General features: G+C 41.3%; 1 protein-coding gene across 5 annotated transcripts; it reads left to right on the forward strand.

Moving 5' to 3' along the window:
• Window positions 1–68: 68 nt before the first annotated feature.
• scube2 (signal peptide, CUB domain, EGF-like 2) lies at window positions 69–20,629 on the forward strand. 5 transcript variants are annotated; one of them, XM_086287827.1, is made up of 23 exons: window positions 69–298; window positions 2,007–2,123; window positions 2,269–2,394; window positions 2,579–2,713; window positions 3,411–3,536; window positions 3,627–3,743; window positions 4,933–5,022; window positions 5,641–5,757; window positions 5,857–5,979; window positions 6,535–6,651; window positions 6,851–6,973; window positions 7,271–7,387; window positions 8,609–8,698; window positions 8,833–8,955; window positions 9,491–9,658; window positions 9,978–10,184; window positions 14,318–14,488; window positions 15,926–16,093; window positions 16,566–16,727; window positions 16,818–17,015; window positions 17,303–17,455; window positions 18,081–18,160; window positions 19,395–20,629. In XM_086287827.1, the coding sequence occupies exons 1-23, from the start codon at window positions 229–231 to the stop codon at window positions 19,539–19,541; spliced, it is 3,045 nt and encodes a 1,014-aa protein (XP_086143953.1). In that variant the 5' UTR covers window positions 69–228; the 3' UTR covers window positions 19,542–20,629. The 5 variants fall into 5 exon arrangements, with proteins under 5 accessions (XP_086143953.1, XP_086143954.1, XP_086143955.1 ...); XM_086287828.1 differs by lacking the exon at window positions 69–298 and adding an exon at window positions 949–968; XM_086287825.1 differs by lacking the exon at window positions 69–298 and adding an exon at window positions 1,128–1,618.
• Window positions 20,630–21,894: the final 1,265 nt, after the last annotated feature.

Raw genomic sequence — 21,894 nt, forward strand, 5'->3', positions numbered from 1 at the left:
ACATTAACGCTGATGGAGCTTTTGGTCCCTTTGCTGTTTGCAGGGGTTAAAGGTGTTCCTGTTTATTGGCTAGATTGGGATTTCACTTATATTGCACAACTGGAGTTGCATTTTGATAATTGAACCTAAGTCACAGTAGGGAAAACTGCGGCTGTAAAAATCAGTATGGTGCAATCTTAGCAAATTCTACCATCGTTAGCTTATTTGTCCGATGGTAAAAGCTCATAAATGCATGTAAACGTCGATACTAAGCTAACAGCCCTGCTGAAGCAAGTGTACGTACTCCACTCTTACTCAGGTCTGTAGCTTTCACAACAACGCCTGACTTTAAAGTTAACTATTTATTTGACTGGTAAACAAGGCGTCTTTCGTGTAGCGATTATCAATTAGAACTAAAATCGTTCGTTGCCTAGCAACCACGCTTTTTTAATTAACGTTCGCTTCCAGGAGTAGCTAGTTAGCTAATATTTAGCTTAATGCACTCGTAGTATATATACACACAGTAGTGCACGTAAAACATTACAACGGCAGTGAAAAAAGCCTGTAAGTATTTTAAAACTTAAGTCAACTTAAAGTTTAAACAAGACTTGGTGTGTCCCTAACAAAAACGCATATGGCAACACAGAGTTTCCCCGGTGACATCTGGTTTGCTATCTGACATGTAAACTCTTATGTTATGTCATATATTTTATATTACATATGTAAAAATTGAGAGAACTTAATATGCAGCTGAGTCCACACTGGAAGCGATTCAAACCGATAAGGCCACTAGAGATCATTGAAAGGCAAAGACATTAAGCGACTCCGGGCGAAACACCGAAGTGGGTGGGACTTCGGGACAAACATTTTTTATTTCAAATCCCAGGCGAGCAGTAAGGCGACTACTGATGAGAATGTAGAATATTGTTGATTGACACATGGCCTTGTAGCATATTTACCACTAGGTTACCTCTAACCAGAGCCCATGAGTAAGTAATTCCAACTGCTCTGCCTCTAGCGTATTTATTAGAGGGTTACCGAGGCAACCGGCGCCTGGAACGACCACAGGTCGTCATTTTCGAAACGATGCCCTACGAGTAAATCGCTTTCAGCTAAGCAACAGTCACTGTCGACTGTCGCTCGCCTCCGTGCTACCATACACAGACACCAAACGCTGTTTAGACTTTAAAGCCACTCAAAGGAGCTTGTAAATTAGCATTTACCATAACACTTCCGGGCATTTCTTTTTTTCAAAATAGAAGCCTCTGCAGCGCGCTGCCGTTGTGATGCTTGTTACACACACTTGACGCTTCCGCTTTTCTTTGGCTTCCCTCTATTGACTCAACCCTGCTTCAAAAGCGTTTTTTCCATTCTCACGTGCTCGCGCGCGCACGCACGCTCTTATTCTCACTCACTCACTCCTTTCTCTTCTCAAAAGCGCCTTGTGAAGCGGATTGACAGGCTAGAATGAAAATGAGGCGGACGCTCGCTCGCGACTTCAGTGCGTACGCGTCCTTTTGAGAAAGACCTCTAAAGTTGGATCATATCACCATGGGAGCTGTTTGGGCTGCAAGGGACTTTTGTTTGTTTTTGCTCCTGTTAAATAGTCGCCAAAGCGCAGCGCTTCCAGAGTTTCGAGGTGGGACTGTAGTGAGTGTGTGTGTGTTGTCTTTTGCAGTCGTGGAGACTTTACGCACGCTTTTCCCAGGAGTGCGCTCCATGTCGTTTCACCAGCAGCGACTTTTAGCATTTTCTCCTAATTCCTAACAACTTTGTATTATAGGAAAAAACAGCACTGCCGTGGCAGGTTGCGCGCTCTGTGTACATAAACGTTTCCAAAAAGTTTTGTTTTTTGGCATGTTGTTAACATTCAGGTTTTCACAGGACTCCCCCCCCCCCCATTTCGACTCATACTCTTTTATTTCGTTTTTATCAGTTAAATCTGAATTTTCCGGCTTCATTCTCACAAATATGTCGCCTTTTTGTTAATTTTCTAACGTGTTTTTGATGATAATGCATTCCTGTAGATCCATGCGCAGAGGGAAGTGATGGCTGTCACATTGACGCTATTTGTCAAACGACCCAAGACTCTTATAAGTGCACGTGTAAAGCAGGTTTTAAAGGCGATGGAAAACAGTGTGAAGGTAAGCATTGTGTAAATGTTTAGCCACAGATTTCTTTTCTTCCTGTTGCAGCCACACCTTGTTCTAATTGTTCAGAGCCTAAGATGTTTTAGCATTTTTAGCTTTTTCTCCCCACCCCAACCTTTATGTGTTGTTTGTTTCTCAGATATTGATGAATGTGACCTGGAATACAATGGGGGTTGTGTGCATGAGTGCAACAACACACCAGGCAATTATCGCTGCACTTGTTATGATGGGTTTCATTTGGCACATGATGGACATAACTGTCTAGGTAAGATTAGCTTTAAACTAAATAAGCAATCTTTCATGGTAGACAGGGAGCTTGTGTCCTCAGCTGTGTAAACTCATGCTTTATAAAACGCTGAAGACGGTCTGTGTTGGTTTATGTAAGTGAATACCTCCCACCTGAAGCATTGTAAGTTGTTTACTCGTGTGATCGATTCACTGTCCTGTAGATGTGGATGAATGCCAGTTCAACAACGGTGGGTGCCAGCACACTTGTGTCAACACAATGGGCAGCTACGAGTGCCGCTGCAAAGAGGGCTTCTTCCTCAGCGACAACCAGCACACGTGCATCCACCGCTCTGTTGGTGAGTATATGTAACACAAAGTTTGAAATAGTCGCTAACTCATCTACAAAAGATTGTGTGTTTGTGGATGCCTGTGTATTGTGTAAAACTAGTAAAAAAGAAAGAGAGAGAAAGATGTGGCAGATTCTCCAAGAGACTGATGACACAATGAGGGGTGACAGGTTCAAGCTGGCTCCTGTCACTGAGCTTTCATCTGAAACAGCAACATGCTGTGGGAAAAAGGATCTCTGTGTCCCTCAGAACAAAATAAGTCAATAACTGCAACACTCTGGTCTATGCGGTCTGTGTCACAGATTAGTCTGAAGCGCCTTTGTTTCGTCTCCTTCACTGAAGTCGACTCAAATGTGACTACTTTCCACTCCATCGGGTCTTGACAACCCTTTTATATCCCAGTGGACCTATCTGCTCAGCTGTGACCCGTCCATATAAATGCTGCTACAAATCACCATTGAATATGTTGTTTTGTTTTTTGTTGTTTGGAGGTTTTTTTGGGGAATGAACTTTAGATTCTTGTTCCCTCTGTAGAGGCGCTAAGAATAACGCAGCAGTGGATGTTTTTGGCTTGTGTAGGGGCGTGAGAACAATCAGTGTCTTTCAAGTTTCCAGACTAATCTCTCAGTATGTGCGCCTTTGTGTGTAGCTGGTCAGTCACTGTAGGAGAGTTTCATTGTGTACCTCTCTCCCTCTTTCTATCCAGAGGGCCTCAACTGTATGAATAAGGAGCACGGCTGCGCCCACATCTGCAAGGAGACATCCAAAGGGGGTGTGGCCTGTGAGTGCCGTCCAGGCTTTGAGCTGGCCAAGAACCAGAGAGACTGCATCTGTACGTGCACGCTAACACTCGCAAGTGCATCGGGCTTCTTATGTTGAACTGATTATTTGCATTAGTAGTTGCATGTTGTTTACCTTACAGTGACTTGTAACCATGGCAATGGAGGCTGCCAGCACATCTGCGAGGACACTGAGAACGGCTCCATATGCAGGTGTCACAGCAGGTACACTCTGCAGCCTGACAGGAGCTCATGTGTAGGTAAGCAGGCTGACACTGAGGTGAGACGAGGAATGCAAAACAGTGAGCACAATGTTGTAGTGAAAGAAATGCTGGGATACACATCATTTTTTTTATGATTGATATGTTATTGAATTTTGGAGGAAGAGAGGACAGTATATGCCCGTGCATACAAACTGTATATACGTTGTTGTTGTTTTTTAAAAAAGCATGCTTAGGATCAGGTGAGCAGGTGGTAGGTGTACATGCATAAAAAGGAGGTGAGACAAAAATTTATCTCCATGAGCTGTTAATATGGTGAAGATATCTTTGTCATTCCAATCCTGCCTGGTAAAGATAATGTTTCCCACTCCATAGCCAGCCATCCAGCAAGCACATTAGACCACTCTGTCATCTAAAACACATCACATCAAATATCCTCTACTATCTTTAATGTCCTCACATCATTTTCCAACCAGCGTGCAAGGTTGCGAAGTGACATTGCAACATTTTTCCAAAGATGCCAAATAATAAGCCCATCCTAATGGTTCAGCCTTAAAAAAATATGGCGTTTTGAAAGCAGTCATACTCTAAGTGTCAACTGACCCAATAATAAAATAACGCTGTAGGCTAGATGAACTTTTTTTATGACTTAATTGGAGTCATGCTTTCAAATCTAGATGATGTTTACAGCATTTTAAAGCTTTAACAAAGAAACACAAAACATGTATACAATGTTTTAACCTGATGATAATTGTTTTTACATACATATATATACTCATTTATGTTCAGTATGTAGCAAAATGGATCTAGATTTCAGCCCAGGGTGGGCGAAGTCCAGGAGCTGCCTACACTATTTTTTTTTTCTTCTTGCGTTACGAGGAGGCTACCCTTACGAATGGATGAAATTAGAGGATCCCTCTTTCTCTCTATCAGTTCTCCTGTTAGGCAGCGTGCATTTTTCCACACAGCAGTTGTAAAGGATAAGGATCAGCCGTCAGATAGCGGGTAATATCTCTCCTTCCAAGCCAGCAGTGTGTGTGAGGTCTGGGCGTGTCACTGCGACGTTGTCTCCGTGATTCACTTTTCTGATCTGCCGTGTTATCTGACACACACCAAGCCACCACAAGCTGAACATCTCAAGTGTCAAAACACATCTGCGCCCTGATGGCTGGCATAAACACTCACTGAGGATAACAGTAAAGCATTACTCTGGTTTTGTGTGTCACAGAGCGAGATGAAGCCACCACAGAGTCCTTGGACCACAATGCCACGTCCTTTACAGAGGTGGACAAGCGGGTCAAACGAAGGCTGTTAATGGGTAATAATAAGACTCCCCCAGTTTTGAATTTGTGTGGGTTTTTTTGGGTTTTTTGGTTGTTGTTTTTTTACGTGTGAAGCTTCCAGGAAGCCCTCAGGAGTGGGGAGAGGAGTTTATTTCTAGCAAACTGATACATTCCTCAGTCTTTTGAGCAAACTGTGAAATGGCTGCATGCTCACTTTCTCACCGCCGATCTCACTTGAAATATACACGTATGTGACAGTGTGGTACATTTCACATTTTCCTTCCATTTGGAAAGGAAAGCATGTGAATCTTTTCTTCTATGTTGAGTATTCATCAGTTGTGTGATTCTGGATCACTCAATACATGTAAAACATTGTGTGATTGGTACTTTATTAGGTATGCAGTCTCATCCGGTGAGACTGTACGGGTCAGCCCTAATCCAAACATCTCAGTGACGTTAGACGCACAATATTGTTAAATTCTGCACGTTAATTTAACCTTTTAAATCAGTGAACGAAATTGTTTAAAGGGTACTTTACAGGAAATCGTTTTATTCTGCTAAGTTCTAGTATTTTGTCACAAATGGAAAGCACCGCATTCCCCACTAGGAGAAAGGTCTTTTGCATGCAGTGATAAGACGTGTTGCATTTTTAGAAACTTGCGCCGTGAACAATGGCGGCTGCGACTGCACCTGCAAAGACACATCCACCGGCGTGCGCTGCAGCTGCCCCGCTGGCTTCACGCTTCAGCCAGATGGGAAGACGTGCAAAGGTCAGACTGCCGTCTTCACAACGAGGGATAGTATCTTAATACGCTAACAAACCTGCATGTGAAAATGTGTTCTTAGAATCTCACTTGTTTCACCCGCAGATATCGATGAATGTGAGGTCAACAACGGCGGCTGCGATCACTCCTGCAAGAACACCATCGGCAGCTTTGAGTGCAACTGCAGAAAAGGTTTTAAGCTGCTGACAGACGAACGCTCCTGTCAAGGTAGACGTGGCTCCTGAACTGCAGGAGCAGTAACAGGAACTTGCATGAACGAGATAATGATGACATTTACAACATCTCTCTCTTGTTTCCTTTTTTTTTTTTTTTTTTTTTTTTTTAATCACTGAGTGAATTTAGATTTTTCTTTTTTACAAAAAGAAAATTAGGATCATGTTGAATTTTTCTGAGTTTTTCAGACTTCTACATCATTAGTGTGATTTTATTCAACTTGAATTACTTGACAATTATTTCATGGTTCAGGCTTTAAAGAGTTGAATACATCAGGGAGCATGTAAACCCTTTTTCTGGGGTTTACTTTTGTTTACCTTTTTTTGCATCAGAGTTTGGCATGATTGATGACAATGATTTCTTTTTTAGAAGTCGTTTCTATGAAAAGCTAGTATTTTTGCTTTTGTTTTTTTAATCTGCTGTAGTGTAATGTACCTGTCGCACTTCACTGAGTAGGAAAATGGTCATCATTAGATGGGGAAATTCCTGCTGGCGAAGATTGTAACTGACTGCCCTGCTATTATGTCATCTGCCTGATTTTGATTACAGATATAGACGAATGCTTCTTCGAGCGCACATGTGATCACACCTGTGTGAACTCCCCGGGTGGTTTTCAGTGTCTGTGCAACAAAGGCTATACCATGTATGGACTGGCCCACTGTGGAGGTGAGACTAAGTTGGGTGGAGGGCACTACACATAACAAGTTCAGCATAACACACAAGTGCTTGATGCATTTAAATGTTTTATTTGATTAAGCACATAGATGTGAGTGGTTGCTCACTGGCGTTTTTGGAAATCGATCTCTGAAATGATAAAGAGTAACTTTTTTTTCCCCTTTTTTTTTTTTTTTTTTCCCCATCCCAGATATAAATGAATGCAGTGTGAACAATGCCGGTTGCGAGCATGGCTGTGAGAACACCGTGGGTGGATTTGAATGCTTTTGCCGTCCCGGCTATAAGCTACATTGGAACAAAAAGGACTGCATCGGTAGGTTAGCACCTGTCTCTGAATGACAAGCAGGTCTGTTATTGTCACGTCTCAATGGAAATTGTGCAGTGATGAAGTGTGACAGCAAACACCTTTGTGGACAAAAACAGGAGATACTTTGAGTTGTTCTTTATTTATTTATTTGTTTACTCTTTAATTTTCTTGTGCTTGAGTAATCCATCCAAAATGCTACAAAGCTGTCAGGATTTTGGACTTTCTGTGCTTCTTCATCTTCATGTGCATCTTCCTCCTTCCTGCTTTTGAACATGTTTGAGTTTTGTTGTGGTTTTTATCTAGCGGCTGAGGGTTTATCACCTGCACAGCCCCCATCTAAACCTACTTTGAACTGTAGCAAGCAGGAGGGAGGGGATCGCTGCTTTCTGACCTGCCAGTCTCAAGTACACATCAGCAGCGGTGAGTTGGTTGAGCCAGATCTCTGTATAGTGTGAGCTGCGATAAACCGGTGTGTTGGTTTAATAACTGAGCAATTTTTTGGCTACGTTATATATCATCTGTCATGCAATCAGTCTTTATTTGTATGGACATCTTTCATGCAAGTTAGTGCAGTTCACAGCGCTTCACAGATGACTAACCAGTAGATAATGAGAACAAAGAGTGATAAAGCAAAGCAAATAATATGCAATAATATGTGATATATATATAATAAATTAAAAAGAGAACAAAAACATTAAGAAATAGACGATAAAATGACCTATAAATAGATTAGAAGCACCTAAAAAAAAAAATTGAGAAAGATATGACATTAAAGATAAAAAAAAATAATGAAATGAAATACTAATAAACTAAGAATATCCAAATAAAATAAAGCTGCATAAAAAGACAGCATGTATGTGGAATATACATTAATGGTCTTATCATTGGGTGGTGCTGTGGTCAGCACTGTCGCCTCACAGTGAGTTCTCTCTGGGTACTCTGGCTTCTTCCCACAGTCCAAGAACATGCATGGGTACATCTCTCTGTGTTGGCCCTGCGATAGGCTGATGACCTGTCCAAGGTGTACCGCAGCTCTCACCCTATGACAGCTGGGATAGGTTCCCTGAATTAGATAAATTGATGGTTTGTCTCTTTCATAGTTTATTTTTATCATATTGCCCTCTTCAGTTTACTTGTTGACTCTCTGCGGACCCCAAGAAAAGTACTTGTTGCTGTGGTAACAGCTAACTGGGGGTGTGAATAAATTTTTTTTAACAAGAGCTACTTGCTGATATGAAGCAGATGGCTGGTGTTGGGCTGTCAGAGTGAAGCAGCTGCAAAACATGTCAACTAATCCAGCAGGATTAGCACTGCTACAAGTCCCACATTTAAATCAGGATATTTTGACAATTGCAGGTTCACAGGTTAGTTAGAGAGAGATAAAAAGGACCAGGGTGGATTGGTGAAGAAGCTTATGATACATCGAGGATGCTTTTTGTATATTATGTCTTCAAACAGCACAATTCAGTCAGGTGGAAGTGCAACTAGTCAGTAAGCTCAACAGTTGTAGATTTAATTGAGTGAAAAGTCTGTTGACGGACTTCATGTTCATACATGCTGCCTGTCTTTTGTCTTAGTTGTTTTTTTGGCCCTTACTTTTGTCAGTGTCGGTCCCTGTGTCACGGCCTCGTGTGTTTTCAGGGACGGAGGATTCCTACACAGTGACCTGTGGAATGCCTCTGCCCTGCTTGGCTGACGCACAAAAGAACAACAGTGGCTCATATTGCTTAGGCAAGTACAGGACATCGCAGATTTACATCTTTTTTTTTCCGCTCTGCCAAAGAAAACAGTAACACAGGAACAGGTAGGTCACGCTTTACTTGTCTTCACTTGATAACGATATTTTCTGTCCCCCTGTCGTGCAGGTCGAGAAACGGCCAGCCTTGCCCGCATTAAGACAACGGCCACTTTTAAGTCTGGCACCGCAAGGTGCAACTTAAAACGAAGTCAGGAGAAACTCAGGGAGAGCCTAAACTCAGCGCGCTCAGGTACAGCGCCACGCCGACTCAAAGCACAAGACTTAGAGTTATATCGTCTTTATGTTGCTGGTTAAAAAACATTTTGGGTTTACCGAAAACTGCCAACATCTAAAGACTCTGACCTTAAAGATGCTTCAAAGAAAACCAAAAACCAAGAGCAAATGTGAAAGAAATTTGTGGGGAAAGTGATGTGGTTTTGAGTGTCTTCCACATCTCAGCACAGCACTTTGTCTGCCAGTGACAGGGAGGATGTAATTGGCCACAGGATGCCTTTCAGTTGTGTGTGACCTAGCTATCAATCAAACACGATTCTGATTGTAGGATTATTTTGCTTCTACAAAAGGGGCTCAGCATGGTACATCCCTCACAGACACTGAAAGGAAACCAACATCTCATTGCCATTGCATCCCCTTTGTTCTATTAGCTTTTCACTGTGCATGACCAAAGATTATTGTATGTGATTAATGTTTCCTGTCTGTTAACAACTGTGCAATTTTTCTCTTTGTTGTGCTTGCTGGGGGTTTGTTGTGTCCCATGTTCACAGAAAGGAAGTTTCTCTTCACTGAAAATGTCCAGTTCAGCTACGTGAGCCTGCGCTGCACCTCATCCGGACAGAGAATGCGTAGCCGCCATGGCAGGAAGGCCGGCGAGGAGGACGGCTCCTCAATCACTGCTGAGTTTGAGCTGGATGTGAACCTAGAGGAGGTAACAGGTTGGTCTCTCTGTGGTTTCTGCTTGGCTGCCCGCCTGTCTGTCTGCGACCTGTGATTATGATTCTTAAATCTGTCTTTCGCCGCTCTGTTTGTCACTAAACAAACCAAGCTGTGTAAAAGTATCTCCTGTTTTGACTTGGCTCTGGTGATGGGCTCTAGATTTGGGGCAAAGGGTGTTTTTGTTTAATTTCCTTGATTTCTGCGTTAGCGGTGTGAAGTAAGCTTATGGGAATCTAGGCATGAAATCGTAGGTTATTGCAGGTGAACAATAGGAAATCTTGCTTTGGAAACTCTTGCAGTATCGAGTGCTTTTCTCAGCAGAGGGTTGTGACGTGAACTGCGCACGCCGCCGTTCAGAGAAGAGGCTCAGGAAGACCATCAGGACCCTGCGGAAGTCCATCAACCGGGAGCAGTTCCACCTCCACTTTGCCGGAGCAGACTACAATCTATCCAGGAGTCCGAGCCAGCTGGCAGAGCTGCCAGGACACTGCATAGCAGGACAGATGCTCTTGGGCAGAAAATGTGGTGAGTTGAGTTTATGTGTGTAGTGTTTATTCACTGTAGAAATCCTGTTAACGAGCAGAGCACAAACAGTTAATCCAGGCAAAACTTCTACTGGAAACGTTAATGCTTTTCATCTTTCCCACCGCTTTGTTTTTTGAGGCAGCAGCACTTGTGAGCATACCCCATACACACAGTAGACCCATAGTCATGGCTTTAAGTAATTGAATTGGCCCAAGCCAGTGAGATATATTTAGACAGGCGGGTTTAATGATTGGATTTGGAGCAGGTGTGGGCCAGATGAATGCCATATTTGGTTTGCAGACATTCTGTAATGAGCAAGTTGGAGGGGGAAAGCGAGCTTGTGTGGAAGAACAGAGAAGCTGTTGTTGGCCCTCCAAGCTGCGAGATCTTCCAGCATCTCCATGGGATAAAAGTGTAACGTTAGGGCTGATGGCAGGTCTCCTGCTGCCTCTTGCTTGAATTTTATATACAACCTGCGCTGGAGAAAAATGCTCTTTAAATAGGGCTGTCGATGGTGGAGAGCTCAAGGCAGGCTTGTGTTTTCTCTGGCGGCTGCAACTGTATGCCCCTATTTTCAGGCCTCACAATGTGTTGGCTGCGTGCTGGACATCTTCTCAGTATCAGCGAGGGGAAACTGGTGCCTTTCCTCCTAAATTGTGATGTCTAAATATTTATTCAGGCAGTATGCGCTTTGTTCAATATATGCGTCAGTGTTGAGGATGTTTTAACTTAATGTAGGCCCAGATCTTTATCCCCAGATCTCAGGAATATGGCTGATGGCCAAAAAAATGTGTCAAACTATAGCCGCTCTGTAGTTTCATGAGATAATGTCTGTTGAGGGAAAGTCATAAGTTTTGCTTTCCATTCATCTCCCTGTAATTTTTTTTTCTTTGGTCTCATCATTAACATTTAAGCTACGTCTGCTGTTAAGCTTTCCTGACATGATTTATTTCACATCTTAAGTGTCTTTATTCCTTCCGTCCCCCGCTTTGCTTTCAGGTCAACATTAGGCAGTCTATTGGTTGTGGCAAGGGTGTAGACATGTAATTTGGGAGAGGAGGGAAAAAGGAGAGGGGGGCTCTGAAAGGCATTCTTCTTAACCTCCAGCTCTTTAAAGGAGCTATATTTTTCCCTCCTCCCCCATCTTTTGCTCTGGCTTAGTTTGGAGTGCAGTTTAGTCCTTTTCAATTTGCCCACTCCATTGAAAACCCCATTTGAAGCTCATTCTCACTCCTTGAGAAGAACACAGTCTTCTGTGGATTTGAAGAAAACACTGTGCACAGTTTAAAGCGTGGCAGCTCCTCCTCCTCTGTGCTGTGTTTGGGTTATTGGTTGAAGTAACGTTTATATTCCGGGACATTGGTTCAGTTTAAATAACTTGTGATGTTAGCTTATTAATAACATGATCATTTTGAGTCTAAAATTAATTTCAACTCTACATTATTTATGTGCAGGAAAACAACCAAAGCATACATAAGAGGCTTCATGTGAACGTGTCCACAGGTCCACATGTTCTCACATCCATGTGAGTGTCGCAGTGAACTTGTTTGTGTGTTTGTTTTAACGTTGGAGATGTTTAGGAAGTGCTGTTGATTCAAGCTGGCACTTTAAGTGCTGTCCCCCCCCCCCCCACTACCCTTGCACCCCAGCTGGGGGCCACTTTGCATGACCCCTAGCCACTAAACTGCTAAAGAGAATTGACTTCACCCACACCATGGGAATCAATTAGCATCAGCTGTTTGGGCCCCTGCTTGATGGGCGCGAGCAGTGATTGGACCAAGTAGAATGGGGGGATTCAGAAACCTGACCTCTTTTATTGGGTTCAGCTCCTTACTACTGTGATACCATAGTGTTTTCCTATGTCATCAAGTAGGCAAAAACCAGGGACTTGAATAGAGGTGAAAGGTCTTTTAAACCTCTTTGGGGCCATCAATTCGAGAACTCTATAGAACCGTTCTTTGCATTTGAAAGACTTCAAGTTTTTCTTTCTTTCCTCTTTTTCACTCTCACTGTCTCTTCCCTCACAGCTTCCCTCTGTCAAATAAAAGCTGTTAGAGGACAATGCAGTGATGGCTCCTTGTGGTCTTTTAGAATAAACAAAAGGCTTCAAAAATGAGCTGCTCTTGATAGAATTACATTTTCTTTCTCCCAACGAAAACCTAACAGTCTACAGAGCCACGTATAATGGATCTGTGTGAAAGCTTTTGTGTGTCGAGCTCTCTCTGATATTGGTTGTTTTCTTTCAGCCCGGTTGAAGGCTACATATGAGGCACGTTTTGCTCGAAAGTCTCAGGAGTTTAATTGATTTATTCTTGTGTGAGCTCAGCTTTAGTTTTCAAGTGAAGTTCTTACGGCTATCAGACAGACACAGTAATTGCCAAATTAATTACAGGCATCAGTCTGAATGGGAGGAACCAAAGCAAAACAGTGTTTTAGCCCCTTTAATCAAGTGTTTGCGCTTTTATACGATAAAAGGGAAGCTCTCCCTTTGATTTGCGGCTGTGATTGCTTTTAAAAGAGCTGAGGGTGCTTACGTTGGCATTTAAAGTTCCTCTCTGATGCACAGCCATGTTGTGTCAAGTATTAAGACAGGTGTAGGTGTGGATGCAGTAAAGGCAGCACTGGGAGAGGCTGTTGTTCTTTTGTCCCCATGATTTTGTTTTTGCATGGCTGTTTTAGGTTGGTTTGCAAATGTACTTTAATGGCATTTGGACTTTTAATGTGTGTGTTTCATGCAGTCCAAAGCAAATAAAATTCATAACTTCAGATCAGTTTATTTGTATAGCTCATTTAGGCACAGCAAACACTGAACAAAGTGCAAAACAATCATGTAAAACAGATCAATAAAGATAAATGTTAAACAGACAAATAAAAGTTGACTTAAAGGGAATAACCAACAATAAGGGAATGTAATTGAAAAGCAAAAGTTTACAAGAAGACACAGTTAAAATGAGACTTGAACCTGAAACCTGCAATAGTTACACTGTGTTAATGTAATGCACAAGCATTTTCATAGCTGACATCTTATCATACAGTTGTAGCTAAGATAAATGTACTTATCTCTCCTTTAGGCATCATGTAGGTTATCCTTTGTTAGTATCAAGCCGTACTCTGTTTAGTGACACAAATCTGACATTTGAATCCAGTGGGCATATTTCACAAACATTTTACGAACATGCTCTTCTACTGTTTTCTATTTGAAGACTCTAGAACTTTATATAGGCATCACAACAGCATCACTACTTTACATGATGCAGTCCTGATATGTTACCTGCACGTTGTTCACATCTGATTGTGTGGTGCCATATAAAGATGGCCTGTAACCATACAGCCTAATGCACCACTCTCTGGTACAATAATCTACACTGAGCTCAGTGATACCTTTAAGATGGCAGGAAAACGCTGTCAACAGATAGATAATTGTTCAGGCTCAGCTGCCTTCTTAAAGCTGGCGCTCACTGCTCTTTACTGTGTTTATCCAGTTCAAGTATTTACATGATCCTCTTTGATTACACTTGAGAGGCAGCTGTGATCTGGGTTTCTTTAATGGTCTCATCATTCACTGTAGCTGCGGTGTTTATTGTGTACATCTACGCTGTGGTTAGGACTGCTTGATTGTGTGTAACCACGGGGCAATCTGCTATATTTGTTGATTCATGTCTGCTTATCGCATTGTTCTTTTTTTACCCACACACTCTTATGGTGTGGTTATTTGTCCATGAGCGCCACCTGACCTGATCTGTCTACTAAATTGACTTTAATTACAAGTTCAAACGTTAACGTCTGTTTTGGATGGCTTATCTTTAAGTGTTTGTTTTTAGTTTTTGCGGAAATGTTCCATCATCCTCAAACAGTTACATTTGTTTGTAATTGACTCTATATCACAGAATTACTGTCTGAAAAATATTTCTGTGTGTTTAGTATTCAAAAAATATGACTTTTCCCCCTCAACTTAGCATAGCACAAAGATAAAACTGTCAGCACATGCTTAGCAACTCTTTGGAGAAACTTTGTAGGCCGACATTTGCTTTATGTGCACTAGAGACGGGCATGCAACAGTGTCTCGCTACAAGTATGTCACAGAACGGCTAAACTTTAATCTCTCTTGATGTCCTTTTCCATCTGTGTCTTAGTGAGCTGCGGTGTTGGGACCTACTACGATGGCGATCAGGGACGGTGTTTGTCGTGTCCAGCTGGAACGTATCAGGACGAGGAGGGACAGATGTCCTGTGAGGTGTGTCCTACACCTCAAGGAAGAGAAGTCTCCAAAGTGGTGGGAGCTCGAAACATTTCAGAGTGTGGAGGTAAAACACCATATTTTAACATTTAAAAAACATCAAACAATAAAATTTTATAGTGTATTATAAACTGGTTTGTCTTAATTCTTTATGATGTGTCCTTTAAACATACTTTACTGCAGGCAACTTGACATTTAATGTCTTGTGTGTTGACTTTGTATGTGTTGAAATCCTGGAGATGTCACAAGACCTACCACGAGGGCTATTTTAAGTGCTTTGGAAGATTTCTGAGTGTCTGTCTGTGGACAGATTTTGATCATGTGCTATACAGGTACAAACTTTACAGGTGCCAAGTTTCAAATTAAAGACAGGTTCAGAAATCTGTGTTTTCCAAGTTTTCACAGATTGACTGATCCTACAGCCAAATGTTAATGCTAATTTTTAATTTTACAAGCAGTTAAAATGGTCAAATCAACTCACCCAAGCACCCATACAGTGCTTTTATCTGTAGCTAAGCACTTTCTAACATTCACACACACTCAATTCTGTATGTTACCCAAGAATGCTTCAGCATGCAGGCAGGAGTCGAGGATTGTTTCACCAACTTTCTGATTGGTAGATGACCTGCTCTACCACCTGAGCCAGTATTAATCTGGTTTGTGCAAAAACTAGTCACCTTTAGGGCTCAGAAAGCAGGTCACAAATAAAAAAATAGTAAATTCTCTTTTTTACTTTATGGTGACATGTAAATGCCAAGCAACTGTCAAACGTAAAGCCCAGGGGCCAGAATCAGCCTGCCAAAGACTGACCCACTGCGCAGCTTTGGAGAGTGTGAAGGAAGGGATGAATTTTAGACTTTTAACTGCATTTTAAAAAAAAAATTTTTCAGCTTTCCCTACTGACACAGACCCCTCTCATAGCCAGTCTTACTGCACCAAATTAAAAAACAAATAAATAAACAATGAAAAAAGAGATTGTGTGTTATTTAACTACCTACTAAAAAATGTATGATATTTTATAGATATTTATATCAAATAAATAATCCAAAAAAAGCAACAGCCGCAGAAAATTAAATATAAAGTTGTGAAGGTACAAAGGAAGCAGTGGTGCCTCGATAAAGATCTCGTTGGCAGTTGTTTTGCTTTGTGTAAATCTGAAGAAGCTTGAATATGAATTAACTTCTTTCAGTCCTGAATAAAAAGCTCAAGGAGCCACCATGTTTTGTTCTCCTCCTGTGCTGTTATCAGAGTCACATCTCGCCTGACAGACTAAACAAGACGAGCTATCACACATCCACTTTGTACTAGTCACCCAGGAGTTACACGCAGTGAGAGGTGGAGATGTAACACAGCATTTTTTCCATTAGTATTTTCTTAAGTTTTGCTAAATAAAAGTAAAGCAAAGTTGTTGTTGTTGTTTTTTTGTTTTTTTTTTAAGTGGACAGAGCATTTCCTGCTTCTAACAGTGTGAACTGACTGTGTGTGTGTGTGTGTGTGTGTTCAGGTCAGTGTTCCCCTGGTCAGCACTCCCACGATGGCTTCATCCCCTGCCAGCTCTGTCCACCTGGAACGTACCAACCAGAGGTGGGGCGCACCTCCTGCTTCCCCTGTGGAGGGGACCTGGGCACCCGGCGCATCGGGGCTGTCTCATTTCAGGAGTGTGAGACCAAAGGTATGAAAGATTTTAGTTATGTCACTGGATATAAAACCTAATAACGTCTGCCTGGTATATTTTAGCTTTCGCTTTAGTTTAGCTTTAATATAAACGAAGGGTTTAAATGGTTCTTTTGGAGCCGAGAACGTTTATGAAAGCCTGCCAGACTTGTGAAATAAAGTGAACCATCTGTTGTTTTGGGGATTTGAAGTCTTTTTTTTTGTGACTTCAAAACACTGTGTAGCATTTGCAGGTGTTGATAGGGACTCTGCTGCCCTCTGCAGCTGTTGTATGGTTTTTACCAGGCACAGAGAGTTTCCGTTCTAACTCAAGCGCAGAGTTTTTTGTTGTTGTGTTTTGTTTTTTTTATGTATAACGTTTTAACTGAAGATTTTTCAGGTATAATGTAGGATACGATTTTTTTGTACCCCGAATGTTGGTGGCATTAAATCAGCTAACAGCTCTCTATCGCTGGCCTTTGCTCCTGCAGTGCAGTGCTCTCCAGGACATTACTACAACACCAGCACACACCGCTGCATTCGCTGCCCAATGGGCACATATCAAGGGGATTTTGGTCAGAACTACTGTGTCACCTGCCCTGGAAACACCACCACCGACTATGATGGTTCCACTAACATCATGCAGTGCAAAAGTATGTATATCTGTAGGGGGTGGGGCAGGGTTTTAGTTTCCAATATTAGAATTCCATTTGAGATATTTTTAATTTTTGTGTCACTTACAGACCGACGATGTGGAGGAGAGCTCGGGGATTTTACAGGTTACATCGAATCTCCCAACTACCCGGGAAACTATCCTGCGAATATCGAGTGCACTTGGATCATTAACCCTCCCCCCAAACGCAGGATCCTTATTGTTGTCCCTGAAATCTACCTGCCTATTGAGGATGAATGTGGAGACTACTTGGTGATGAGAAAAAGCGGTGAGTTCTACTGTGTTTGTGCCATTTAACTAACAAATAAAATATAACACAGGGGTTTTAGGTTGGATTTGCTTTGGTTTGGGCTCAAGTTACGATTATGATCCTTTTTTTAAAACGCTATAATCCTCAGAAGTTATGAAAACAAGTGTCTGCTTACAATATAGTCTGTGTGTACAGAGCAGGATGAATCGGCACAGTGGTAGAAAAACATCTCTTAATGTCATAAGAGTGGTTTTCATATTCATCAGTAGTTACGTATTAAGGCCTTTCCTCTGTGCTTCTCACAGCTCTCCCCAACTCTGTGACGACCTACGAGACGTGTCAGACGTACGAACGTCCCATTGCCTTCACCTCCCGCTCCAAGAGGCTTTGGATACAGTTCAGGTCCAATGAGGGAAACAGCGGCAAAGGCTTCCAGGTTCCATATGTGACGTATGATGGTGAGATGGTTTGTCTTGGAAATAAGATTAATACTGTAATTCCATGTAAGTTCACAACCTGGTCCCACCAAACCAGCGCACACTATATTGTGTCTCTCATTTTTCCAATATAAATGATTGAAATCCTCATTTTCATTCAGCATTTATCTTTCAGAAGCAGAGCAAAGTGTTTTCATTTCATTCATGCAGCATTTGGCCTGGCAGGAATCTTTTTCTTTTTTTCTTTTTTTTAATGGCCCAGAAGAGACGATGTGTGCTGGGTGCCATTACGACCCATAGTTATTTGAAATTGGTACATGGTGTCCTCCCTGAGGATTATCAGAGACAACTTGGAAAAAGATGTCTGTGGGTTTTTGTCCCTTGTTTTTGGGGGGTGGGGTGTAACGAATACTGTGTGCCTCATTCGTTTAAGAGGAAAAAAAAAATCTGCCCCTGCCTGTAGAAACTGCGGTTTCCATTAAGTCTTCTGTAGGTTCTACATTTGTTTTATTGTTTGTTTGTTTTTTGAACAATCCCTTTTAAATTTGATGAATTGAGAAAGAATAAACCGATGATACCTCTGAATATTGTTTAAATCTAGTTTGTTTTTTCTTACTAAGCTATTTATGAACGTTATTTGTTTCAGAGGACTACCAAGAGTTGATAGAAGACATCGTCAGAGATGGAAGATTATATGCTTCAGAGCATCACCAGGAAATACTTAAGGTATCAGGATTTTATAATTATATTATACAAATGTTTAACAGGGAGCACTGTGGTCTCCAGCCTGAGTAGGTCTAAAATACCTAAAACCTTTAGTGTAAGCTGTATATATTTACATTTATCCATTACTTTCATCTTTTAAAGCATTGCATTCCTGACTTACTAACCTGCTCATTAAGAGTTTTAGCTGTTTTATCTCATGGGCTATTTTCAGCTGACCAGTTTTGACTCCTCACTGTGTTAGTGGTTTGGCTCCAGTGACCATGTAGCACCCTCTTTTGGGAACAAGTAGAAATACAGAGTACCGCTCACATGAACCCATAAGAGCCCCGACCCATTTTATTGTCAAGAAAACTGTGAGAGAGTAAGTGTTGAAACTTTAATAGGAACTTCCCTCTGTGTGTAAAGGGACAGTGACACCTGTGTCACTGTGGTTTCCTATGTGTAAAAATTACATACTGTAAGTCTGTGAAGGTTCTCAGTCATCCAGGTCATCGTAGTCTAAGGAGCTTGGAAAGAAAAGCATCTGGACTTCTTTAAGTTGCTTGAAGACGTTTCACCTCTCATCCGAGAAGCTTCTTCAGTTCTAAGGTCAAATGGTGGAGAGTCCCAGATATAAACCTAGTGGGAGTTTCCCCCTAAAGAGGGACAAAGGACCCCCTGATGATCCTCTACTTAATCACGTGTCCAAAATGTGAACATTCACATTTTGGACAGAGAGGACAGACGGTTTGAATAGAGGAGTGAAAGAAGCCATCTATGTCCACTGTGAGCGACCATCTTTGAACAGAGGCGCTGGTTTACGACACCAACTGTCTGCCATCTATAATCCAGTTTTGAGATCCCTTCCCAGACGCCTTAACGCCCACTCACATCCTGGGCCATCTGACCTCAGGAATTCGCATGATAAGGTGGGGCCAGGTTTCACAATGAGCTCCCCCGAAACCGTGGCTGATTGTTACCTACACCCGTTTTCACACCTTGGCTCATGTGATTAGGTAGAGGATCATCAGGGGGTCCTTTGTCCCTCTTTGGGGGGAAACTCCCACTGGGTTTAAATCTGGGACTCTCCACCATTTGACCCTTAGAACTGAAGAAACTTCTCGGATGAGAGGTGAAACGTCTTCAAGCAACTTAAAGAAGTCCAGACGCTTTTCTTTCCAAGCTCCTTAGACTACATACTGTAAGGAATTCTTTTGGATAACACACTTCTTTTTTTTTTTTTTCCCCCCCTCAGGACAAGAAGCTCATGAAGGCACTGTTTGACGTGCTGGCTCACCCACAAAACTTCTTCAATTATACAGCGCAAGACTCGAGAGAAATGTTCCCCAAATCCTTCATTCGCTTCCTGCGGTCCAAAGTCCTGAGGTTCCTTCGTCCTTAAAAAAATAAATAAAAAGTTGCCACAAGGTTCCAGGATTTTTTCATAATAAGCTTAAATTAGAAACTGGACCCTCTTATGTGTTTTATCAATTGACCCCTGCGCATTCTAAGGTTACGTGTTGGACAAGAGGACCGCACCTGATGAAACGATCCCAATGGAAAAGTGAAATTTTTAACTGAGGAAGTGGTACAAACCACAGATCTATATGGGCTTCCTCGGAGAGGAATTAGGAGATCTCATTTGGAAAATACTTCTAACAGCAGATGAATGACATTATACGGCCCTTTAAATTTTAAAGTTGGGATTTAAATTCCAAATTGGGTATTGGAATGTTGAGAAATACTGTGCATGGCGGCATTATGGGACTCTTTAATTGCATTTGGATGAAAAACAAATATGATAGACGAACAGATATATGCTGAATGTCAGTAACACTGTATATAGGTTTAGGTTTAACATTTAGTTTTTTAACATGGCCTGCACAGGTAGGCATGAAATACTGACAGAAATACTGCAAAAATGTCAGGAACAAATAGCGCACACAAGTTTTCTTGGGGAAATTAGCACTGCAAAAGAAGTAGCCCTGCCACAAAAGCAATTATTCTGATGAATGTCTTGTATATGATGTAAAAAGTTTTAGGTGAAACGCTAATGTTTTGTAGCAGCTACATACACTTTAATGGTATAGCATGGCTGCGTTTGCTGTTGGCTCACGTATTTGGTCTTCTAAGGTGTCTGGATGAGCACTGCTGTTCTTTAAAAAATACTTTTCCTTTCCAAAACTAGTCACAAGACAATGACTGCTTCAGCTAGGTCACTAGCAACCAAAGACAACGAATTACTCTGCAGAGAAACGGAACAATTTGTGATGCCATGAATACATGAAAAGTTCTGTAAAATAGAAGTAAACTATATTTACCTCTCCTAGATGAAACAAGTATGTATATTTTTATGATTTTGTACATCGAATGTGCTGTAAATAAAGACCGGAAACTGATTTCCACCACTTTCAACCACTTTTTCTCATTTCTGTACAAGTTCATGTGTTTGTATATGTTTAACACCTCCAGAGGAATAATAAAGTTGGTCTTTATTAAGTATTATTATTATTATTGAGTTAGTAGGTAGAACTTTTGAGATAAAATGCTTGCAAGAAAAAAACATGATTATTTTATCAAAAATGATATGGAGACAGGGATAAACTAGAGTAATTAGAGTAACAAGGTTGCACATAATTTGGATTTATCTTGGATAATAAAAGATGTTTCATCACTGAAAAAAAAAAAAAACCCAATCTTCCATAGTTATAAAGGCCATTTTACAGTTGCAGGACATTTTCTATCAACCCCATGAATTCGAAAAGAATCTATATGAAAAAAGTGGTTCGAAAATATTTATAATGCAAAATAGTTCTTGAGCACAAGTGTAAATGCTAAAAAAGATAAAATTATAAAGAAATTATAAAAATAAATGGTCGATTTGTTTATTTATCTTAGCGTTTTAATTGAGTTGAGATTTTATGTATATAGCGCCAAAACACAATGCACTTTAGAATGTAAGGTAAGTAATGATAATACCTACAATGATAATATAATAATTGTCTTCCAAGAAGAATGACCCGCCTGGTGTTCCCCGGACCAGAGTTTGATACACCTGCTCTTTACCAGCTTGTCTAACCGAAGGGTGCGTTCGATTTATCTTCACGTGACGTGGCGGAGCAGGGGGGTGGCTTACTGGGCTTAAGCCCGGGTTGTTTTTTCAGAAGCCCGGGGTCTTTTGGAGTGTAATTTTTTCATAGTTAGATGCCTGGCTGACAACTGTATAAAGCAAAAAACTACACACAATATTCGAAGCACATAGTGCACACTGTGGGAATTTACAACTGTGCATAAATCCCCCCTAATATTGGTATGATCCGAGCTCAGGCACTAAGCGGGGCGGGGCAGCTGCTGCCTACGAGTGCGCTGTTGGAGAAACGGAGCTAGGCAGACAGAGGAGAACTGAAGTATAACCAGGTACCAAAGCAAATCATTCGTACTGTACAAATAATGTAAATATGACGGTGTATCACGAAAGATTGATATCAAACTGATCACTTGAAGAGAAAGTAACGTAATATGGGTCAATTGACCCATATTATTTCTCTTCAAGTGAATCAACAAATGGCGAAATGAAAAGCCGAACAACAACAATACTGTTTCTTTAGAGAGTCTTAGCTTACATGTGTGTCTATTTCATATTTTCAGTTGTTACCCTCCATGGCTAAATAAATCGGATTCAGTAATGTACTGATATACAAGAATGGACATAAGGAGCTTCTTTCAAAGAAAAAACTCTGGTAGTATTTTATATA

This window comes from Aulonocara sp. 'chitande type north' Nkhata Bay, linkage group LG1, assembly GCF_057382095.1.
Source record: "Aulonocara sp. 'chitande type north' Nkhata Bay isolate Kocher_YH1m ecotype deep benthic linkage group LG1, A_spYH_male_GT1.1, whole genome shotgun sequence".
Taxonomy (NCBI): domain Eukaryota; kingdom Metazoa; phylum Chordata; class Actinopteri; order Cichliformes; family Cichlidae; genus Aulonocara; species Aulonocara sp. 'chitande type north' Nkhata Bay.